Source organism: Cricetulus griseus, chromosome 2 (genome assembly GCF_003668045.3).
Source record: "Cricetulus griseus strain 17A/GY chromosome 2, alternate assembly CriGri-PICRH-1.0, whole genome shotgun sequence".
Lineage (NCBI taxonomy): Eukaryota > Metazoa > Chordata > Mammalia > Rodentia > Cricetidae > Cricetulus > Cricetulus griseus.
In genome coordinates this window covers 90,328,535-90,351,548 of record NC_048595.1, presented here as the reverse complement: position 1 = coordinate 90,351,548, position 23,014 = coordinate 90,328,535, and the positions used below count along the sequence as shown (strand labels likewise).

Genomic DNA, 23,014 nt, shown 5'->3' with positions numbered 1-23,014 from the left:
GTGTGGGGTATCATACATAATTAGTGTGTTTATGAAACACCTTGCAGAACCTCAGAACACCCAGATCTATTAACTCTTAAAGGGAAAACTCCAGTGAAGAGCAGGCACAATGGAATATGCTTGGACTGGGCTACTCATCCATCATCCATGGCAGCAATGAGATCGCCAACAAAATAAAACACGTTTTTATGAAACACTGACACAGCCAGCTACATATCCAACCACTTCTACAGTTCTAATGATAAAATAAGCACTAGATACTACATGGAACAACTGTGCTAGCCAGAAAGATTTTTATAATCTGAGAGAAAAGCTCCCATCTTGACTTGCTAAGAGAAACAACTCCTCTTTCCTTGATTATAAAGAAGGAAGACAGATGGCTTCTTGTTTAAGACTGTAATTTTACTTTCAGCATCCTCCCTCAGTTAAAAACAAGATGTCCTTTTCTGGCTTTGAGGGAAAATCTCAAGGGAGGGATTTTTATTCCTGGCTGTATTGAATAATTCAACAAACAACCCAGAGAGCACAGGGAGATACAAAGAAGAAAATACTTCCCCTTGTTCTCAGGGAGTTTACAGTCTTACTGTGGAGTTTATGAACAGAATTGGGACCACAGCAATTAACAGTTTTATTTCTTCACTTCTAGCTAATGGCCCAAATGGTTACCATTAGGGAACACTTAGTATTTACCCATCCTGTGCCTATGCAGGAGCCTCGGGTCAAACTGCAGAAAATTCAAGGACCTAAAGTAGTTCTTGGTGAGTGCTCATTCACTGACCTATCAGCTGCCTTGCCACATTATTTAATCTTCAGAACACTTTGCAGCCCTCCCTGTCTTCTATCGGGGCTTCACAGAGGCACATGAGGTTCAGAGGAACGAGTCATCTATACTCACAGACCCAGGAAACGGTAATGCAACACACCAATTTGGGAATTCTCCTCTTTAGCCTTTTTTTCCCCTTTTTTGGTATCCCCGCCCCACCCCCTTAGATTTCTCCTTTCCAGGCACATACAATCAACTTCAGTGCTCATTTTCCTCCCCTTTGACTTTGGGTCACCTTGAAATCTGTCCTTTGTTTGGCAAGGCAGTACTCTAGTATCTCGCTCCCTTATCTCTCAAACAAGCCTTTCCCGTCAGTCTGAGCCACTTTGACAATATGAAATGAGACATGCAGGTTTACGAGAGTGTTGGATACATGCATGGTGCTGTGACTGTTAACCATGACTTGTTTGTTCTCGCCATTTTTAAGCTGCTCTCGCTTCACACTATTTCTAAAGGCTTTTAAGCGTTGGAAATTTCTTAAAAGGTTGTGCATGTCTATTCTAACTTGTTGCTACCTGAGCGTGTACTAATACAGGTTTAAATTTTGTAAGAGAATAATAGCAACTTTGCTTTTTATCGCCTGTTTGATCTTAGTGTCAATAGATTTCTGGAATATAATGTCCCGGTAAATATTTTCAATATGAATTGATACGTGTGTGTGTGTGTGTGTGTGTGTGTGTGTGTGTGTGTGTGTGTGTGTGTGTGTGTATGTGCGCGCGCGCTACCATGGGTAACAAAGTTTAGTCAAGATCTAAAATGGCTTTGACTTGAAGGCCTGAAGTACTACCTTTCCCTTGCATTTCTGGCTTTTACTACGATTTCCACTTGGACGCTGTCGCTGTAGGCCTCTTTCAAGGCTTAGTTTCCACATCAGCAAAATGGGGACAGGAGCAACAGATAATTTTTCCTCCTCATCTTCCATCTCCTTCTCCATCACCTATTCCTTCTCCATGGGCGGTTTAGCACACACGCTTTCTTTTGGGTAAGAGAAGCATCCGCCAGAGCCCCAAAAAGCTTCGGGTCAGTGACCTCGGTGGCGTGTCCAACCTAGAGAGCGAGCAACCCCGGGGGCCCTCCGGGTGCCTCGAAGCAAGGCGGCTGGCTGCATTTGGGTTGCGAGCCCGTCGGGTCCTCTCGAGCTTCGGCCTCAGACGCCCTCTCGCCCCGAGGCAGAACGCGGCCTCGGTGCCACCGCGAAATGGGCCCGGCGCCGCGCAGGCTCCGGCGCGCGCCCAAGGGCCCGGCCTCGTTCTGGCTGCCGTGGCCCCGGCGTCCGCGCGGCGCGGCGCTGCACTGGGGGCGGGGAGTCTGATGGGAGACGCGCGCGGCGGCGCCGAGGAGGAGGCGGCTGCAGCCCGGGAGAGGGAGCGGGAGAGGGACTGGGCGCGGGTGGTGGGAGGCGGGGGCCAGGGGGAGGTGCCGCCGCCGCCGCCCGCCCCTTTCCGCTGGGGAGCAGCTGCAGCAGCAGGAGCGGAGCCGGAGCCGCGCAGCCGCCGCCGCCGCCGCCGCACCGCCGGGGGATGTGGCCGGCGTCTGCCCCGAGCCGCGCCGCCTCCTGACTTCTCGCCGCCGTCGCTGTCGCTGCCGTCGCCGCCGAGTCGTGCGGGGCCAGGCCGCGCCCTCCCGGGGCCGCCCGGCTCGCATGCCGAGGGGCTCCGGGGCGTAGCTGCGCGCCCGGCGCCGCCTCCGGGCTCCTCCGGCCCCGCCATGGGCTGCTGCAGCTCCGCCTCCGCCGCGCAGGTGAGGGGCTCCCGCCTCCCGGCCGCCCGCCCGGATGCCACCCCGCGCTGTTCGCGCCCGCCGAGCCGTGCCTTGGGCGCCCCTGTGGTGCCTTGCGCCCCACTGGTCCCGCCGACCCCCTGTGCCCGTGCGCGGCCCCGGCTGCCCGCCGCGCTCCCTCCCCCGCTTTCGCACCTGAGCGGCCCGTCCCGCCCGCCTGCAGGTAGAGGCGCACCGGGCGCCCGCTCTGCCCCAGGAGGTTTCCCCTTCCGTCGTCTTGGGGCCCTCCTGCCTGCTCCCCATCTCGGCTGAGCTCCCGCCACCCAAGGACTGTTTGCCGTGTCCCCAGAAGGTGCACCCCAGCTCGGGCTCTTCACCTCTCTTCCACCTTATTCCAGTTTCGGCTCCATTTAATAAGCCGCCCGTTTCCCCTGGCCTGCGGTCCCTTCGGCCGGGATCAGGTGCTTCAGTGGGTCCCCGTGCCCTTCCAGGGCCCATTTCACAGACCCCACCTCCTCGTTTCCCACCCCATCCCCCCCTCTGTGCCTTGACCCCGGGCACCGCGGCCTCTAGTCGCACCGAGGCCCCTGCGGGAGCGCGGGGACTGGGCTGGGAAGGAGATTGGGCACCTGGTGGGTGACGGGAGCGATACGGAAACTCCCTCTTTGTTGCCAGTGTAACAGGAGGAAGAGGTGCCGAATTTAGTTTTTCTGTGGGCACTGGCTGAATGTTGTCGCTGAGGGCTGAGATGCAGAGATTTCTCTCAGCTGCCACCCTGCCCCCATCCAAATTTTGCTAGCCGCCTTCTGCCTTTCTGATCAGAGCCTCTAACCTGGGTGGAAATGTTTGGACAACTGTGTAAGGATCAGATGTAATAGAACTTGACTGCTGGCCACTAATAACTGAGAGGACCTGTTTGTAAATTACCTAATTTAGTGGATTAGTGAGTGTATTTACAAATACGATAAAAAGCAATCAGGAATACTGCATCAAACTGTCTAGTGGTGGTGTATGAAAAATAGGCTCTGACAACGCCTGGGATGTTTCCTTACAGTTTCATTAGCGTAGAATTTAACAGTAGTCTGTGATTTTTTTTTTTTTTTGAGGGGGGAATATGCACTTGCCTCTAGAAATAAAGGCTGATTGGTTTCTTGGTGAAGAAAAATGTAGTTTTGGGGGAAAATTCCTCTAGAGATGTAGCATCTGTGACACAAATGTTTGCTGCTAAGTGACTATATATAACTCAGTTTTAAATAACCTCCATACTTGTTCTGAAAAATCTGAGATCTGTCACAGAAACGACTGAAATTGAGTGGGGGACACTTATGGCTTATTGGACATTCATCCTGTTCAGTTCTTAGTCTGGGTGGTTTAGTTAGTTAAACCTTCCTTATTCATTTAGGATAGCAAAGAAAAACCATGTGGCTGGTGTTAACTAAGGCTGGATCAGGGCTTTAGTATTACCTCGTTGAGGTGTGGAAAAACATACCTTTCAACCAGTTGGGAATTTGGGGGGGGTTATTAGTAGTTGGGCATTGTTCATCTAATATTTATTTAAATACAGTTTTCAGCAGAAAGGTGTCTTTCACATTGCCTTTTCGGAATTGGGCTACTGTGCATGCTCAATTGGTGGTGAAATGCCTTTAAGACAGGAAAGTATTGATAATTTATGGGTGGCTTCTTCAGTGCATGAATGATGATTTGGAAGGGATGGGCTCTGCACCAGAACTCCACTTTAAATGGGTAGTTAGTGGGCCATGTGACTGTCTTGCTCCACGTTGTAGTGTTGCAGAATGCTGTCACAGCCTCCTCTCCCAGCCACTGTTTTCTGCATGCCATGTTCTACAGACAAGATTCATGTCTTGCACCTGGAGGGGGTGCATTTTTTACCACTTTGTGGATTTCTATAACCAATCAGCAGTTGTTAACAAGCTTTTGAGTTCAGCTCTAGGGACTTAGAGGGTTCAGTGGAGCATTGAGGAAGGTTTTATGTACAGGGCTGGGCATCATTTTTTTTTTCTTATTTTAGAATTTTTGGGCATCATTCTTCATTTATGAAGTGTTCTCAGTCTCCTGACTTTTTAACCCTCAGTTTTGATCACACCAGGCATTTAGAATGCTTTTGTATTTAGTGTGTTGTGTTGAAATTAAACAGGGGTACAACTTTAAATGTTCTTTAGATACAAAACTGCAAATTACTGAACTAATCTTAGGGGTCATGAATATATTTTCAGGCAGGATCTGTTTGATTCTGCTTCGTAATAGGTTGGGAATTTCTTGAGTGTAGAACTACTTTGTTTTCCTAGCTTTCCACTTTCTACAGTGCCTCACTGTGTCTTACAGAGTGGTTCAGCTGTGGCTAGTGAATGGATTGTGTACTTACATTTGAACATTTGGCTAGCAAGTCACTGATTATGAACCCCTAGCCCTGACTTGTGAAATTTCTGTGGTCTGGTGGTTTAATCGAACCAGACTATCTGCTTCTGAACTCAAACCCCAACTTTGTTAAGTTATACTTCACCTTTCTCTCCCACATTTATTCCTGTTCTATCAATAGCACCACTCACTTTTAAAATGGAGCAAGTTTTCCCCTTTTTTTTCTAACACCCTGCTCGGTGTGTATTTATTTTAGTTGGTGCAGTGACTAACATCTTAAGACTTGCCTGCAAGCTCTGATGATGCCCTGCATAGCCTATCAAAATATCACACTTAGGAGTCTCACCAGTAATTTTTGAAGCTAGACTTTATCAGTGTTTGTAAAGTACATTGTATTTTCTTTCTGGGGTTGGGCGTTGAAGTATAATTTATTTCCCCTCCTAGTCTCTCACAATGTTGTAGATGCTCATAAAAGAGTTTATGGTCTTCTGATCTTTGATCCTCTGTAGTTCTGACACTATTTTTTTCCTTTGCCATATCTGAGTATCATTATTTCCCATCAAAATAATTATCCTGCTTTAAGAATTAAATTTCAGATGTCATATGCTGTTATTTCACTGCGAAGGGAGCAAATTATTCATGAAGTAACCTGTATAGTATTGACACATAGTAACATGGGCTGTTACAGAAAACTCTTAAGGTGATTTCTCTTCCCCTTAATTATTAACCATTACATATAGTTGGAAGTTGCTCTAAACAAGCCAGCGCATGCTACCTTTTGCCTACAAGTTTATTTGAAGAAAGTATCAAAGTAAGATGGTCTGCAGTTTCTTTCTACAACTCTAACTCTCCCTAAGACTCTTACAATTTATTCTCATCTCTCTTTTGCTATAACCTGACATAATTTTTTTCTTGTAATGTTAAACTTCAAAGTTCATTTGTAAATCTCCAAATTTATGAACTGTTCTTTCCCATTGACAAACCAGTGTAAATGAAGGAGGTTTTCGGAAAATTACTTAGCAACTTCTTTAAGTCTTTGTCCTTAATGGCTAGATCATTATTTCTTACTGCAGTGCTTTGAGGGCAGGATTTTTCTCCAGCTTCTGAAATTCCAAGTCCTTCAGTTCTAACCTCAGAATTGGGAAGAAAGAGGGAGGAGTCTTTCCAATTGAAGAGACTACCCTTCATGGGCCTCACTTTAGAAGACTCTTGGGCACTGTCTTGTCTCAGACCCTTTCTACTGAAGGTGACATATTTAATGGTCATTTCTTAGCCATGCTGCTGTATTTGGAGAATGATAAAAAAACAGGAGTAGTTTACCCATTACCATTTGAATAACTTACAACAGTTTTCTAATGCTCTGTTCACTCTGGCTTTGTAGAATTTGAAGTCAGATGATAAAAATGAAATTGAAGGATTAGTGGAATCACTGACAGAGACAAAGTTGTTCAATTAAAAACGTGATCTGGGAAGTAAACTTCATCGAGGCTCGAAAATGGTCATGCCAAAAAAAAAAAAAAAAAAAAAAAAATGTAAGTCAGGCTGTGTTGGTGACTGGGCCTGTAATTCAGGCAGTCAGAAGAAGGCTGGAGGATTGCTGCAAGTTCATGGCAGTGGGAGGAGTTCCCAGGCCAGTCAGGGCTACATAGCAAGCCCTTGACTTCAGCAAACAAACACCCAGTATATTAAAAAGTTAATGCATGTTAGAAGTGGCTGGGAAATAATATTGAAATGGTAAGTTTTATCTATATTCAGAGTCATTTTCTTGTGTTTACATCTGTAGTAATTCAGGTTGATTTTACTTTCGTGTTATAACTGAAGAAATTGAGATTTGGAGGTTAGGAACGTGGCTGGAGTCACAGAGATACCCACTCACTGGTTAACACCGGTTAAGACTTACAGCTGGTGTTGTCTGCATCTTGACATTGTCTGCATCTTGACTTGTGTGCTTTCCCTGTGCTCAAATGCACAGTTCCTAAATCTAAAGTTGCTGTGTATTTTTTTAAATCTGTATAAAAATGTCAATTTGTATCAAAGAATTTCTAAATTAAATTTCATACCTCTTTGAACCACCTGCTGTTAGGAGCTGGCGAAGACCATCGTGTGGCAAACGGCTTCTCCAGTGGGAATGCTTCCAGATTTAGCAGGGGCTAGCCATACTTTTTGATGTGTTAGCATTGCCATTTAAAAATGCTGCTGACATGGGGAGACTACTATCCCTCCCCATTAGAATACTAAGGAAAGCTTTCATTTTTGTGGGTTTGGACTTCATTTGGTAGACTGTAAGAGATACTAGACATGAAGTAGCATCACCATCTTCCTGTTTTGTTGATCTAAACTACAACTCAGAATCAAGAAGCTGTCAGATCAAACAGCTAGGTTATGGGATGGCTGGAACCCTTGCAGTTAATTCTTAGTATCTTAATTATTCCCAACCTTGACTACACATTAGGATCACTGGATAAGTTTAAAAATGCCGACGCCTGGGGCTCACTCCTGGAGATTCTGGTTTAACTGGTTCAGTGGGACTGCCTAGGCATCAATGTTTTGAAGAGAACCACTGGTGACTGAGACAATCACCTTTGTAGGCAGTTTCATCTCCAGTGGTTTCAATTACAGCCTGTGAGGACAGTTCCCAGACTGAATCATTAAATTGAAACAAGCCCCTTCTGACCGGCTACCAGCAATTGACTGACAGTAGAACGTTGTGTAGATACTCAGCTCACATGTCTAAAATCCAAGTTGGCTTCCAAATTTAAGCATATCTGGTTCACTGAATGATACCAGTGATTGTGGGACCAGGAAGCCTGAGCCATGAAGGAAGGCTGTCTTCTGTTCTTCCAAGCCTGTTACCATATCTTGCCTTCTTGGGTCACTGCCAGCCTCCCGGCTAAGTGTTATCTCCACCCAATACCTTATGTCCTTTCAGGCTTCCATCTCATCTTTCTCCATATTGCAGCCTTAATGGTCTTTGAAAAGTCTAACTGATTGGCTGTGTTCCTCTCCTTCTTAAAATCATTTAGTGGTTCTGATTACTCCGGGGACAAAGACTAGATTCTTCTAGCATTCAACAAGATGACCTGGTCCCCGCTGCACCTCTATCTATCCTCCCTTCCCTCGGTGTTTCAGCTTCACTGGTTCTTCGGACAGTACCCTGAGGTACTCTTCCAGAGTATTGAGAAGGCTCCCTTATTTTCCCTCTGTCTGTCCTTTGGCTAGTTACCTTTAGTTGCATCCTAAAATTCACTTCTTGGAAGATTTTTCTAATCCTTCAAACTAGGCCATGTCTCCTCATTAAACTCCCCATTGCCTTGGATTTTGTCTTAGAACACATAATAGCATAAGCATATAATTATAGTTACTATTGATGTCTAGACCATGAGTCTGCCTGCCATAGCCTATGGATAGAGTCTGACCTCCTAACCTGTTTATATGGCATGCAAGCTAAGAATGGTGTTTATACTTTTGATGAGATGATTGAGACAAATATGGCTGAGACAAACAGAAAAGACTGTTGTTTCATGAGCAGTGTATGAAATTTGGATGTCTTTGCTTCAAAATAAGGTTTTGTTGTGCCACAGCCTGTGTGGCTTCACTATTCAGTGCGGGAGGAGAATCGTTGTTAGAAACCTTAGCCAACACAAGCATCAGGATTAAGTTTGGGTCCTTTGCATGCAATGTTTACTGACCCTTGTTCTGTACTGGGCTGATGAGGGTATATCATCTCTGCTCTTTGTGTTTCTGCTGAGCTCTGCTTAGCTGATACCAATTCATGTAGGTACTCGGGGAAGTATTTGAACATTTGTGTTCCTCCTACTGATGGTGGAGATAAGCTACTTTCCCAACTCTACTGCTTTCAAGTTCAATGTGGACTTTTTTCTTCAGGACAAATTCTTCTTTTGAGGAAGTCTCAACAAAATTCATCTGAATCCTTAGACACCTCTGGTGAACTGTGATTCATGGTAGTTTTTAAGCGTGATGCCTTCTCTTTTGTTACTTTTTGTTTTCTTATTTATTTGAAGTAGGGCATGCTTTTTTCTTTTTTTAGGAGAGTGGCATTTTTTAGTATATTTTATTATACTTAATTAGGGAATTTCAACTTCTTTGTTATATAAACTTATCAGTGCTTTTATAGTATTTTCTGCATAATCAGTAGTTTGTGTTAAGATTTACAAACATTTGATGGACTGCTGGAATTTATTTAATTTCCAGATCCACATTGTTACTCCTGTTAGGTACTCACCACAACCAAACAGGTATTTATTTAGTAGTCAAATTCTTAAAAAATGGTATTCTCATCTGTGTATGTGTTCATGGTGTGTGAGTACACATGTATGTTTAGACATGAGTGGAGGCCAGTGGACAGTCTGGTGTTCTTACTCTGTCTGCCTTTGTGTTTGATATGGTCTCTCACTGGCTTGGAACTCACTAACGGGAAAGGCTGTTTGGGGAGCCAGCCCATGGCATTGGACTCTCTGTCTTGCTGGGTATAGTGCCACACTTGACTTTTCCACTGGGCTTGAGGGGGTTGGACTCCATCGGCTCTTCATGCTGGCAAGGAAGCACTTTACTGATTGAGATTATCTCCCCATTCCATATTCGCATTTTTAAGGCTGCCAGATACCTAAAAAATGTTAAGCACAAATGTTATTACTGGATACATTTGTATAATGTCAAGGAAAGAAAATAGCAAGAAGATGGAAAACTTGAAAAGAGGTGACTGCTTCAAGATGTTTAAGTACCAGTGATGGGATTGCATGATCTACTTTGTAGTGTTGTGGTGACAAGGGCAAGATTCCTATGGTAAGTCACTTAGGGTGTTGCAGTCAAAAGAAGGAAACAGCAAGTCACCCTTGAATCCAAATACTGGAAACATTAAACAAAGTTTATTCTTTCCTGTTCAGTCCTGGGGTGGGAGGTGGAGTCCCAGGGAGTTTGTTCAGTGACTCCATGATGACTCATAAAAGCAAGCAGTAAGGATACGCTTTCCTTGTTTCCATCCCCTCCCTCCCTCCCTCCCTCCCCCTCCCTCCCTCCCTCCCTCCCTCCCTCCCTCCCTCCTTCCCTTCCTTCCTCCCTTATAGTTCAGGCTGGTTTCAGACCCTACCTCAGCCTTCTGAGTTTGGAGATTACTGGTATGCACTACCACACCCTGCTCTTTTTTCAGCCTTTCCTCACTTAGCCCCCCTCCCTCCCCAGATCCTGAGATGGCTGTGTCTTCCCTGATGGACTTCTCTAACAGTCTCTACTGATTCTCCCTGGATGGGAATTATGGAAGGCTATACTCCCCATCCCCATAAGTTGGTCCATTCTACAGCCTACATGATGCAGCACAGCTATGAATGGGGCCCAACATAAAATGATAAGCTTACAGAATACTCTGAGAATTTTTATTTTATTTTATTTGTTGTGACAGTTGTGCAGTTCTTCAGTGTGAACTTTGTAGATGACAACAACATGTTGGACACACCTGGTAGACTACCAGAATTTCCCTCTAAGTCAGGTAGGGACAAAGCCACCCCAGGATGAAAGCAGGACCCACAGCTACAAGTGGGAAGGCCCAGTGATGCTGAGAAGGCTGGGTAAGGGTAGCCTCAGGAGTCTAGGAGCCAGTAGCTCTGTTGTTTTCTTCTGTGAAATTGCTCTTCCTTAGTGTTTCCAAACATTTTCATGTATCTACAACAATCCCTAGTTCTGAGTCATACACAAAATGACCCCCCCTCCAGGTCTGTAGTCACTGCTGAAGGGCTTTCTCTCTCCTTTACCACGCCCACTGCCCCTTTCTCTGGCTGACAAAAGGACAGCTCCAGAAAAAGAAGCTCTGAGGTTGGAGTATGGTTAAGTAGTTAATTAACATTCCTCCAAGAGTGGTCCCTGGAGAGCCTGAGGGTTCAGAGAGCCTCTTCCATTCCAGCCCCCTCACTCCCCTTTCCTCCCCTACCTCTCTGAAGGCTTCTGTCTGCTGGTGCTCCTCTTTATCTTTGCTTTGGCATTCCCACTGTCCTCTGTTTCTCCCTAGTTCTAGCTGGTACACTTTACAGCTGCGGTATTGAGTAGAGGTGAGTTAGAGTGAGAAAGCAGCCAGTGGCTCTTTTAGATTTTTCATTCACCTGCTTAATTTCGACTTTTCTTTCTTTTTTGTTGTTATGAGAGCAGTGAAAATGAAGATTCACATTGTTTAGAATACCCCTGATATAAAATAAAGTGGTCTCCCTACATGCCAAATACAGCTCCTTAATAAATGAATTTTGTGTAAAAATGTTCAAATTTGTTACTACTCAGGCTAAAGGCAGGGTGCCCCTTTATGCCAGTGACCTTGATATAAGTTAGCAGAATAATATTAATTGCCTCTGTGGTTTTGACTCAAATAGACTTTATCGATTTGCTGAATAAATTGGAGTAAACCTCTTGGGGTACTGCTTGACAACCTACGCTAAAAGCCATTTAAAAAAGTTGTTGACCTCCTCTAGTAATCTAAAGAATAGTCATATGATGTGCAGGAATGCTTCTGTGGTGGCCTTATTTGCATATGTTGTTTGTTTATTATGGGTGGGTGCATGAATATAGAGGCCAGAAACAAACTATAGAAGCCGGGCCTCCTTCCTGGGAGGGCTTCTGGACTTGAAGTTAGTTTGTCATCAGGCTTGGCGGCAGGTGCCCGTATGTACTGGGCTATCTTGTGTTCCCTGTTGTGCTATTTATAATAGCAAAGGAGTTCAGGTTTAACTATTATATTTTTGATTAAAAAAACTTCCCTTTTTAAAATATAAAATCCATTTGCATTTAGTGGTGCTGGACTTGGCCTCTGCCCCTAAGTCTGTTAGGGTGTTAGTGGTGGTTGGTCTGTTGTCCTTCTCTGAGAGGCTGATGGGACCAGAGGATTGAGTGCCAGAAGGAGCCTGGGAGCTGCCTGACTATGGGTTTGGGTTTCAGTCCCAGCACCAGCACACTTATTTGGGCTGACGTCTTAGGACATTGGTACCTTGGTTTCACCAGAAGAAAATGGAAATTTCATGGGCTTGTATCAAATTATACAAATGCTAAACATATCTCAGAAGTTTCCATATTAATGTAAACTGAAAAGTTCTATCACCCATGCTCCTGTTAAAAAGGCAGTCTTGGATTTGAACTTTGGAATACTGACTCTGAATCCAAACATTCTTTATGTTAAGAATGAAATAGGTAGTTGTAGGCAGAGCCAAGTTGGGTCTAGGAGCTTAGGGCGTGAAGAAGCAGGGGTGTAGGTTTTGGTTCTGAACATGACCCTTCACCTCACCTGTGTTTTGAAAGAGTGAGGTTAGAGAAGGGAGAAGGAACGACGGAATAACAGCAGTGGAAAGGGTGGACCAGCAAGGAGAGAGAAACAAGCTGCTGCATTTCAGTATGGTAAGGAGATCTGAGCAGGGAGGCAGGAAGAGATGCTAAGGGAGGGTGTTCATGCGTGAATGGTTGGGAAATGGGCAACCGTGGGGCATTTAAAGAAGACCAGCCTAATCGTGTATCTGTGCTATGGGGGAATGATGCTGAGGTCCCAGAGGACACAGAAGAGACTGTGTGAAGTTGGAGTAAGAAAGGCTTTCCTGTCTGAATGTGGATTTGAAGGGTAAGGCAGAGGGACAAGACAGATGGTCTGAGTGGCTTGCAGAGCTTCTCTTCGGCGGGAGAAGGCTGTTGAGATAGATTCAGGAGTTGATGGGGCTAGTAAGTGGGGAAAGGAAGGAGAATCAAATTTTAAATGTGCTTAGTAGAGGTGATCTTGGTGCCTCCAGCTAGTATATCCCCTAGTCAACTGAAGATCACAGATAGGTTTGGGAACATACTTGACATCCTGAGCAGGGAGCAGCTTCAAGTGCTTGCCAAGGGGCAAGGGAAGGACTGGAATAGTGACTTGGAGAGGAAGGGCTTATTTTGGATGATGTTTTGGGAGATACAGATAATTGTGGAGAAGGCACAAAGCCTGGGGCAGGTCCCTTTTGCCAGGAACATGAGACAACAGCTTACTTACATCTTGACAGATCCAGAAGTAGACATGAGAGTCGAGAAGCAAGGCCATCTACAACCCTCAAAGGTTTACTCTGGTGGCTCATCCTCCAAGACCAGTAGCCAGCAGACAGCTCCACAGCCTTTCAGAGTAGCACCACCAGGTGGGGACCAAGGAGTCAGCCTGTGGGAACCATTACAGACTGAAACCATAATAAGCACTAAATCGGAGCAGGCAGCTATTCATGGGGCACAGTTAACAGAGCAGACACCTATGCAGATTGCCAGTTACTACTGGGTGTTGATTGGAGGGCCCAGGCTGCACATTTCTTATTGTAGTCTCAGCTCTAAGATGACTACCCAAGTTAGCCCCCATTTATAGATGAAACAGGCTCAAAAATACTGGGTACCTACTCCAGTGCCACCTAGTAGTGTAAAACCAAATTAGTTCTGAGGGTATTCCTGTAGCTTTTGTCTTGCCTCTTGATTTTTATTAAGAACTACTACATGTAGGTGGTGAGATGGCTGTACCTTAGATATGTCATTTTTGTTATGTGAGCTCAGATATTATATATGCTGTTTAAAATGTGGGAGAGGGCACTGAGCAGGTAAAGGGACTGACTGTGTGAAGAATATCCTGAAACCCACGTGGTGCGAGGAGAGAACTGACTGCTGTAGATTGCTTTCTGACCTCTAGTTCTGCTGTGCCGTGAGACTCCCCAATAAATAGAATTACTCTTAAAAAGTGTATGTTGGTTAGTGTATCAAACCTTGGAGCAGGGTTGATGTGCTTTATTTATTTATTTATTTATTTATTTATTTATTTGAGACAGGGTTTCTCTGTGTAATAGCCCTAGCTGCCCTGGAACTAGCTCTGTAGACCAGGCTGGCCTCAAACTCACAGAGATTGCCTGTCTCTGCCTCCCAAGTGCTGGGATTAAGGTGCCACCACCACCTGGCTGTGAGTGCTTCTCATAATACTTGAGACTCAATAGCTGCATTTCCTCCTGGGCCTTCTCGTATTTCCTCTGAGAACTTAGGTCTGGGAAGGTTTATCATGGAAGTCAGTTTGTTAATAGTTACCGACAATGCAAGCAGATTTTGGTAGGGAGGTTTGGAAACAATAGTTTAAGAAGACACTTCATTTTAGAAGTGAGTGTGATTCTAGTTGGTGGTACTTTAAACCTTTTAAAAAATACAGTTTACCTTGAGAAAGTAAACCATGACCAAGTGGAAACATTTGTTTCTCTTGAGTTGCTAACAAGCAATAGAGAGTGAGACTCCCTGTGCTGCCACTTAATGGTTAGCTTTTGCCAGGTCAGGGTTGTTCCATATTCTGTCTGTCTCACTTAAAGATACAAATTATTTCTGCAAAAATACCCCCATCACTCCCTGAGTCATGTGCTCCCGAAAAGCAAGGTATGTGTGGTGTTCCTCCACTGAAGTGTCTGCAGTCAGAAAAGCTGAGAACTCCATCCCACCCTCTGCCTTCCCCTTGCCGCACCTTGAGAAGTCATTGTACATGGTAACATATTAAATGGTCATTTCCTCACCCTCACTCCCATGTCCAGAAGAGAATGTGCTTCCCTGGCCTCCACTGAGCTTCTCCATCCTGTAAGCATCTTTCTATATACATCATCTGTTCTTTGTCTTTCCTGTTACTTAGTCATTTACACCCTGCAGAGTTCACTTTGAAAAACCTGATTGAGGTGTTACTTTCATAATCAATTCCATGATCCCGAGTGACAACAAAAATGGACGTGGTAAAGGCAGTAAGAAAGTTGTTGGAGGGAATGGAGTGATGACTCAGTGCCTAAGGCACTGGTTAGATTTTCAGAGGACTGGGCTTTGAGTGCCTGCCCCTCCTCACATGGCCACTCACAACCATCTGAATGTAACTCCAGTTCCAGGTGACCCAGTGCCCCTTTCTCACCCCTAAGAGCACTGTTTGCAAATGGTGCACAGACATACATACAAGCAAAACCCTACATATATAAAAACAAACAGAAACCTTTAGCAAAAGAAGAAGAAATTCGTTGGGCCACGTAACAGCTTCCTTCCCCTAACATAGATTTTTTAAAGTCTGAACACATTAAATTTAGTAATTCAAGTCCCTCCATTCCCTTTCCCCTCCCTCCCTTTCACCTTTCTTTGCTTTCTTCATTCCTCTTTCCTTTTAATTTTTAAACATGTGAGGGCAGAGGGCGGCTCTCAGGAGTCGTCAGGCTTGTATGGCAGACATTTTTAACTCTCACTGGCCCTCTTCTGCTTTTGATGCAGTATTTCCATGTGTACTCACACTGGCCTTGAACTCACCGTGCCCTAGTGTGTTGGAGTGACAGGTACAGAAAAGCATGATCATGCCCTCATTGTTTCTTATATGGGTGGTCTGAGGTCTCCAGCACTGAGTTCAGTGTACCTCATGACTAAATCATCTTTTTGGGAAAAAAAACAGGGTGTAGGGGGACAAATGATCATGAGCTTATGGTTTTAGAGGGTCAGTCACCATAGTCGGCAGGGTAAAGTGAACCCGGCAGTTCTCATCATGGCAGGCAAGGAAGCAGAGGAAGAGGAATGCAAGCACTCACCCAGCTTTCTCCTTCTCCCATCCATTGCATGTGGGCCCCAGACATGGGAGGTGCTACACACATTCCCACTGGGCCCTGTCTCTTCAGCTAACCTCTGCAAACTCACAAAAGTACACAGAGATGTGCCTTACTAAAGTCCCCCGGTGAGCTCTGAAGTTTGCAAGGAAGATTAGCCATAACACCAAGGAAATTAGAGACAGACAAGAGGGTTACAAAAGAAACTTTAATTACAAAACCTCAGAGTTTGAGCTACTGTGGGACCATCTAGGCCAAGAGCAAGAGGGGAAACAGCTGTCTGTCTTTGGGAGTTTTCTTCTTCAGGTTTGCCACCAAGATGCTAGTGGCAGTTTACACTGATGACTTAACCTTGCAAATACCCCTGGATGGGACCTCATGATCAAAGCTTTTCATTCAGTAACAAGTGGAGGGCAGACTTGGTATTAGGTAGACACAAGCGGGTAGTGAACTCCAGTGCATGTGGAGGGAGGTGGGGGTATTAAAAGACTAAAACCTCAGTTTATGATACTTACCAAGACTCATATTAAATATAACCTGTCAGTTGAGGAAAATGGGATGGAATCTGGAAATTAAAAACAATTCTGAGTTTAAAAATGTTCCTGCTAATTCTGGTTTCCTTTTGAACCTAATCTAAGCATGTGTTCCTCCATTATAAGAAAGCCTTAATGAAGTTAGTAATTACAGCTAGCAAATTTTGGGAAGGGCCAGCATGTGAGAAAACTGGACCAAATCAAAACCACAGTACAGCAGGTATATTGGCACATGTCATACGTTTATAAGAACATGGTTCTCCTTCCTTTCTTTCCTGTCTCCATCAACACATCCTTGTTATTGGCTCACCATACAGAAGAACATGGTGGAAGCCATGCTGTCAATGCCTGTCTTGGATGGTCCAGGACAACAGGAGGACAGCTACAGATCGTAAATATTTTTGTCCCAAGTGCCACCAGCAGGATGGACAGCAATAGAGTTGCAAACATGACATGCCTCTGATGTGGTTAGGAGTAAGAAATTTCCCAGAGTAGAAAGATGATGTGGAAGAGAAAAAGTCAAAGAATCAAAAATGCCTTAAATTTAAGAGGGGAGCATAAGCTGGCCACTTGTGTTGGTTCTGTTGAACATTTATTGACTTGTGCTGCTTGGCAGGTACAACTAAAGAATAACTTCCCTCCAAAAGTAGACAGTGCTGTGTTCATGTGACTTGGTTGCTGGCCCTGATTCTGCTGAACCATTAGCCAGATAGAATGAAAAGCAGAAATAATCAGCCTACAGCTGTGCCAAAGGTGTACGTGTGTACAGGTGTTTGGAAATTAAAAACCCTTAGTATATCTCAGTACATGTAATCATTCCTAAATGTCATTAAGGGAGCCACAGTGGAGGGACATGGGCCTTTGTCGATGTGCCTGAGCTGAATGGCTTTCTTAATGTAGTCAAGGATCATTCTGGTGTGTTTGTGGGGTGGGGTGGCAGAGAGGAAGGGGTACATGGCACCTTGCTTCAAAAGGAAAAAGAAAAATTTGTTGACTAGTCTGGTCACCTTTTCTGCTTTTATCCATGTGACTATATCACAGATCTCTGACTCTTCACTACCAAGAGCTCAACTGCTCATGCCATGGTCCCTAAATCTCATGGTTACTGGCTGGGTATAGTACCTGCTTAACAATCCCTAGCCATAGAACCACAGAATACAGGGGCCCAGGTTTTTGTATCATTTCTTACACTGTATGAGAATGTCTTGTTTATCTTCCAGCTGCCCCCCCCAATGAATTCTCTCTTCTGCTTATACCTCATCTGCCCCTATAGATATGTTAGATGATTGGTAATCAAATGTAAACATTTTTAAGACTTAGTCATTGGTAGGAGTGGCATAAATGGAAGCAGAAGTGTTCCTGGTGGCCAAGCTTCACCTCTCTATGACAGTTTCTAGTTCTGTCTGGGCATGGTGCTAATTCAAAGAAAGATATGTGGATTTTTTTCCCCCTCCAAGACAGGGTTTTTCTTTGTAGCCATGGCTGTCCTGGAACTTGCTCTGTAGACCAGGCTGCCCTGGAACTCATAGAGATCCTCCTGCCTCTGCCTCATGAGTTCTGGGATTAAAGGAATGTACCTCCATTACCTGGCTACACATGGATTTTTTTTTCTACAGAAATCAAACAGTGGTTGGGGCTAGCAAAGTCAGCACCTAGGTGGCCATGAATTTTATATCATGCCTACTAAATGAGTTTGGTTCAGGCTTCCCATAAGTTCTAGCAACTGCGAACTGGCAGTTTATTATCTCAACAGCCAGCTGTTTTTTTAGTTATTAGAGACTCTTGTTTCATGGCTGAGTTTATGTCCTTGTAACTTTATGGTTGGCCCTGATTTTGTACCTGTTAGTCACATAAAATGAAAAGCTGAAACCAGCCTTCAATGTTTGCCAAGTTTTATATGTATGTTTCTCTGTCTACATGTAGACATGTAGACATTTTACATGTAAAATGTAAAAACCTGTCATATTAAAAAAAAAGCTCATGCTTCTAGAGCCTTTTTTATTCTGGGCTCATTTTTCTTTATGCTCTGTTTAAAAGATTATTATATATCGATATATATTGTTTTATATGTGATATATATATATGTAAAAGCTATATATGCATATATTTTAAGGCAGTAAACATTTCTAGTGCTTGTCATTTATTATTTTTAATTATGTGTATGTGTGTGTTCCTGTGAGTAGGTATGCGTCTGTGAGTCCAGGTGCCCAGAGGCTAGATGGATAAAAGTGTTCGAAAGCTGAAGTTGCAGGCAGTTGTGAGCCACCTGATGTGGGTGCTGGGAATAGAACTGGGGTCCTCTGCAAGATCAGAATGTGCTCTTGACTGCTGAGCCATCTCTAAGTGCTTGCCATTTAAACAAGAAAAGCGACACCTCCCCACTCCTGTGTTCTGCTGTCCTGAGGCAATCATTCTAAACCTTTGGGGCAGTTCTTTGTCTTTTCTCTATCTCTAGCATGCTTGTACGCCTGCCACCTCTTTTTTAAGTTTTCAGCATCTCTTTCTGCTCTGGGAGATGAAGATTGAGCTCTTCCAACACTATCCATTGCTTCTATCCTGTCTACACTCTTCCTGTGGGCACCCTTGTTCTTCAACAGAGCGTGGTGACTTTGGATTAATGTTCAGCCCTTACACTATGACTAAGTAAATGTGCTCAGATGAATCATGGAGTACTTTATGGTTTGTTTTCCTTAAGGGTAAAGTTTTGTTCTGCTGTTTGTTTGGTTTTCTTTGCACTTATGATTAATTGGTTTGTAAATGTTCACCTCTTAGACTGACTCTGCATTGTCTAAGCTCCGAATTTAAGGCTCTTTCTGTTTGAGTTCCTTTGCAGCATTTCCCTTTAAAGTGATATATTAAAAATATTGACGTCACCCACTACTGTTTCTGCACCTCTCTGTCTCTGTATGTGCAATAAATGTTAACATTTGGTGTATATGTATTTAGAACCACTCACAATCCAACCCAGACTCCAGAGTGGCTGGGATTATAGGTATGTACCATCATGCCTTTGTGGACTATTCCCTGCATTACTGTGTGACCTTTATCTCTTCTGCCTAAGTTTGGCTTGAAGTCTGCTGAATACGAAGAATTTTACTCCTTGTTTTCTCAGATAATTACTACATGTTTGCATGAAATATCATTTCCTGATCATATCCTTCCTCCGGTGTAGTAATTTGTCCCTTACTTATCTTAAATACTGGTTTACTGAGTTGATAATATTGGATTCTTTCCTAATTATTTGTTTATCCATTCTTTTACTTAGATTTATTCTTATTAAGCAAAAATTTTAATAACTTGCATTTTTTTCTTATTTTTTGATACAAGGTCTCTCTTTAAAACTATTTACGTGTGTGAGCGGTGGTGGTGGCACACCCCTTTAATCCCAGCACTCGGGAGGCAGAGGCAGGTGGATCTCTGTGAGTTTGAGGCCAGCCTGGTCTACAGAGCGAGTGCCAGGATAGGCTCCAAAAGCTACACAGAGAAACCCTGTCTTGAAAAACCAAAACCAAACCAAACCAAACCAAAAAAAAATATTTACGTGTGTGTATCTGTGTGTATGTTTATGTGTGGTTATTTGTACCACATTCATGAAGTTGTCCTAGGGGCATTAGATTCCCTGGAGCTGGAGTTATGGGAGGCTCCCTGGGATGTGTGTTGTTGATGACAAGTTAGTGGAGGCTGGGTATTTCTGCTTGCTTTTTAATATAGTTAATGTGGAATCTGAACATGAATGGGTTTTGTTTTGCTCTAGTGTGTGTGAGCTGTGTTTTTCCTTCGATTCCTGGTTCTGATTGAACAGGTGCCTGCTGGTTTGGAAAAACAATCTGTATGTTAACTACAATGCTGGGCTCATATGCCATTTCATGGTAGATGATTTGTGTAAAACTGTGTCTGGGTAATACATTCATTTAAACAGGAATCTTGGAGCTCAGAATCCATTATTAGCAAATGGCAGGCACTTGACCTGCAGTCACAGAGCTCGAGAGACACACCACTGTGAGACACTATTGTCTGCTTACTTTTGGGTAGTTGCTCTATATTACAGCTTTTGTTTTGTTTTGTTTTGTTTTGTTCTTCAGGAGTATGTGGCTATTTGGTGGTGGTTGTTCTGAGAAATGTTAATACTAACCCCCCTTCTTTGGCTTTGGAAGCCCCCTAGGTATCAAACAACATTTTCAAGTTGTATGGAACCCCCCAGTCCTGTGGTCTCAGCTTTCTGTCCATGTCTATGTAGACACATGGCAATGGCTAGTTTCCATACTTCTCTCTTTATTTGGATACATGTCATCATGCTTAAAGCCACAGTGGAGTAGGAATACCAGCGGCAGGTTAAGAACAGTCAAGGCTATGCCTCAGCTTTAGCAAATTTTTCAGCCTTCATTAGATAAAGCAACTTCCGTTTTGCTGGGCCTTTCTCTTTTAAACTGTGCAAACTTCCCCTTCTCTCTTTCTGTTTTGTTTCCCTATTTATTTTTTCTTTCAGCATTGTATTTAAGATTCCCTCTGGACTTTGCCCTCATTTTACTCATCTGGTTGTCTTTTACTAAGCAAGAATTGTTCTGGGGACATGGTGGCCTTTTTTGAAAAAAAATCTGCCTCTGTCCTCACTGCCTTTAATTACGATGTCCTTGTTTACACATTTTCTTCATTCTATCCAGTCTTGTGATGAGTCAGCTCATATCCTTCCCTCTCAGGGAACTTGTATCTGTAGTCCACACTGATCATAGAACAAGTTCTCATGCTTAGAATTTAGTAATATACAGCTTGGTTCTGTAGGGCACAATTCAGTGCATTTTGTGTACTCTCATAGTGGACATAGTACTGACGCACTTCCGTGCTTGTCAAGTGTTTTCTTTGCTGTGTGCAGTGCTATGTATGTTGTGTGTGTTATGGCCCTTCTCACATATGTTGCAGGTAAGGACATCAAGGCACACACAGGCTAAATGAGTTGTCCTGAGGTCCTGTGGTACATACTTTTTGTAGAGCTGGGATTGACTAACAGGTTGCCAAGCTTCAAGCTATGCTCTTTGTACCATGCCATGGTATGTGCACAAATTCCCTGCATGTGTACTTCAAACTTTTTTTCTGACAACCAGGAGAATAAAGACTCAGTCTGTTTTTCTCTGAACATGAGGTCTTTTCTGAGAAGTGGTCACTTGCTGCCCATCAAGCCACTATCATAGGTTCAGGTTGTAATGCAAATAACATAGTTGTTCTTAAAGTGTTTGGACAGAGTAGCAACACAGATGTATACCTTTGTCATTTGTATATAGGATAAACAGGATCAACAGAAGGAAGTTAGAGTTATGTGGATCCATGGAAGAGATGATCATCCCCAGTGGGAGGAACTGGGTTGGTACGAGGAGTCACCATCTTTCTGAGTCTTGACAAAGGGATTGATGTTGGAAGATTATATTCAGAGTTTGTACTTTGGAGATTGGAGTTCAAGTTCTGGTGATTACTTACTAGTCAAGAAAGCCTGGGAATTAGTAATGTTTCTGATGTTTCCTCATTAGTAGCACATAATCCTAAGGGTTGGCTAGAAGGCTTCAAAGCAAGACAAAGCAACAAAACAGCTGCACATGAGTACTTTAGCATTGTATCTAGGACACTGAACACCCAGGAAGTATGAGTCAAAATAATTTTATTAATGAGGAAGAAACCTGAGGAAGCTTGAGAGTAGTTACTGAATTGGTAGATTTAGTGGTTTTGGCACTTACTGTGCTGTTCAAAGTGGGCTCTTCTTACAGATGAGAACTAGTGGTTTCAGTACATTCCTTCTTCTGGAAGATGTTGTGTTCTCTTCTTTAAACAGTGGGTAAGCCACTAGAGTTTTCCTGTTTAGGCTTAATTTTATTTCAGAAGTGATGTGTTCTAGGGCAATCTCAGGAAAATTAAATAACAGAGGGAAAAATGGAGTAGAGATGAATGGAAGGGGTTAGGGCTCTGTCTGGCGATACAGTTGATGGGGAGAATTATATTCAGGGTCCATACAGGTGCAGGAGGTGGAGTGGACACTGAACAAGAGTGTAAGAGCTAACATGAGCAGAAGTAGCCTCCCACTGTTTCAACTCAATCACATCAATACCCAAATGGATTTATTTCATCAGACTGTAAAACCTTTACATCCTCTTTATTAAGTTTGAAAAACAAAATAGTTACAGTTTGAGCAAATAAAGATAATTACTACACACTTTAACTTCCTTTTAGAGTCTAATATGGTGGCTTCTAGCACTTGAAAGGCTGAGGCAGGAGGATTACCCAGAATTTGAGGCCAGATTTGGCTACATAGTGAGTTCCAAGTCACTGTGAGTTAGAGTGAGACTCTGTCACAAAACACAACAATGCAAAGCAGTGCTAGTGAAGTGGTTCCGTAGGCAAGGTAATTTGCTGGGCAAAGCTCCTGAGTTGGGATTCCAGCATCCCGCTGTCTTCTTATGAACACTGCCTTCTGACTTCCATACCAAAGCTTGGGTGCTCCCTTCCAATAGTAATAATTAATTAAAAATGTTTTAATTAAAAAAGTCTTCCAAATTTAAAATGTCCTTCATACCCAGTGTTTAAATAATGGTTCATTCTAACTCAAGGCCCATGCCTATGTAGTTGTTATAATTTTAAGGCAGTTTCCCTTTGTTTGTGTCCTTCTGTATACATGTTTCTCTTTTTGGTTGGTGAATAAAACACTGTTTGGCCAATAGAGGCAGGAAGATATTCGGGACTAGGAGATATGGAGAATTCCGGGAAAGGGAGACAGAGAGAGAGCACAAAGAGGATAGCATGTAGCTGAGGAAGCAGTAGCAGGTCTGGACCCTTCTTCGGTAAGATAAGACCATGTGGAAATACATAGATTAATAGAAATGGGTTAATAATTAAGACAGAGCTAGCCAATAAGAAGCCCTAGCCATTGGCCAACAGTTTAATAATTAATATAAGTCTTCGTGTGCTTATTTGGGGCTGAGAAGAGTGGCATCAGGAAC

At 43.6% G+C, this 23,014-nt stretch overlaps 1 protein-coding gene across 4 annotated transcripts in view; it reads left to right on the top strand.

Moving 5' to 3' along the window:
* The first annotated feature begins 838 nt into the window (after window positions 1-838).
* The window catches only part of Slc44a1 (solute carrier family 44 member 1), a 180,395-nt gene continuing 158,219 nt past the window's right edge, over window positions 839-23,014 (top strand). For 2 of the 4 annotated variants that reach the window (XM_027403081.2, XM_027403080.2), the window contains exon 1: window positions 2,120-2,563. In XM_027403081.2, the coding sequence (XP_027258882.1) occupies window positions 2,135-2,563 (429 nt within the window). In that variant the 5' untranslated portion in view covers window positions 2,120-2,134. Of the gene's footprint in view, window positions 910-1,809; window positions 2,564-23,014 lie in introns of those variants that run through there. The other 2 variants (XM_027403082.2, XM_027403079.2) reach the window with 2 other exon arrangements.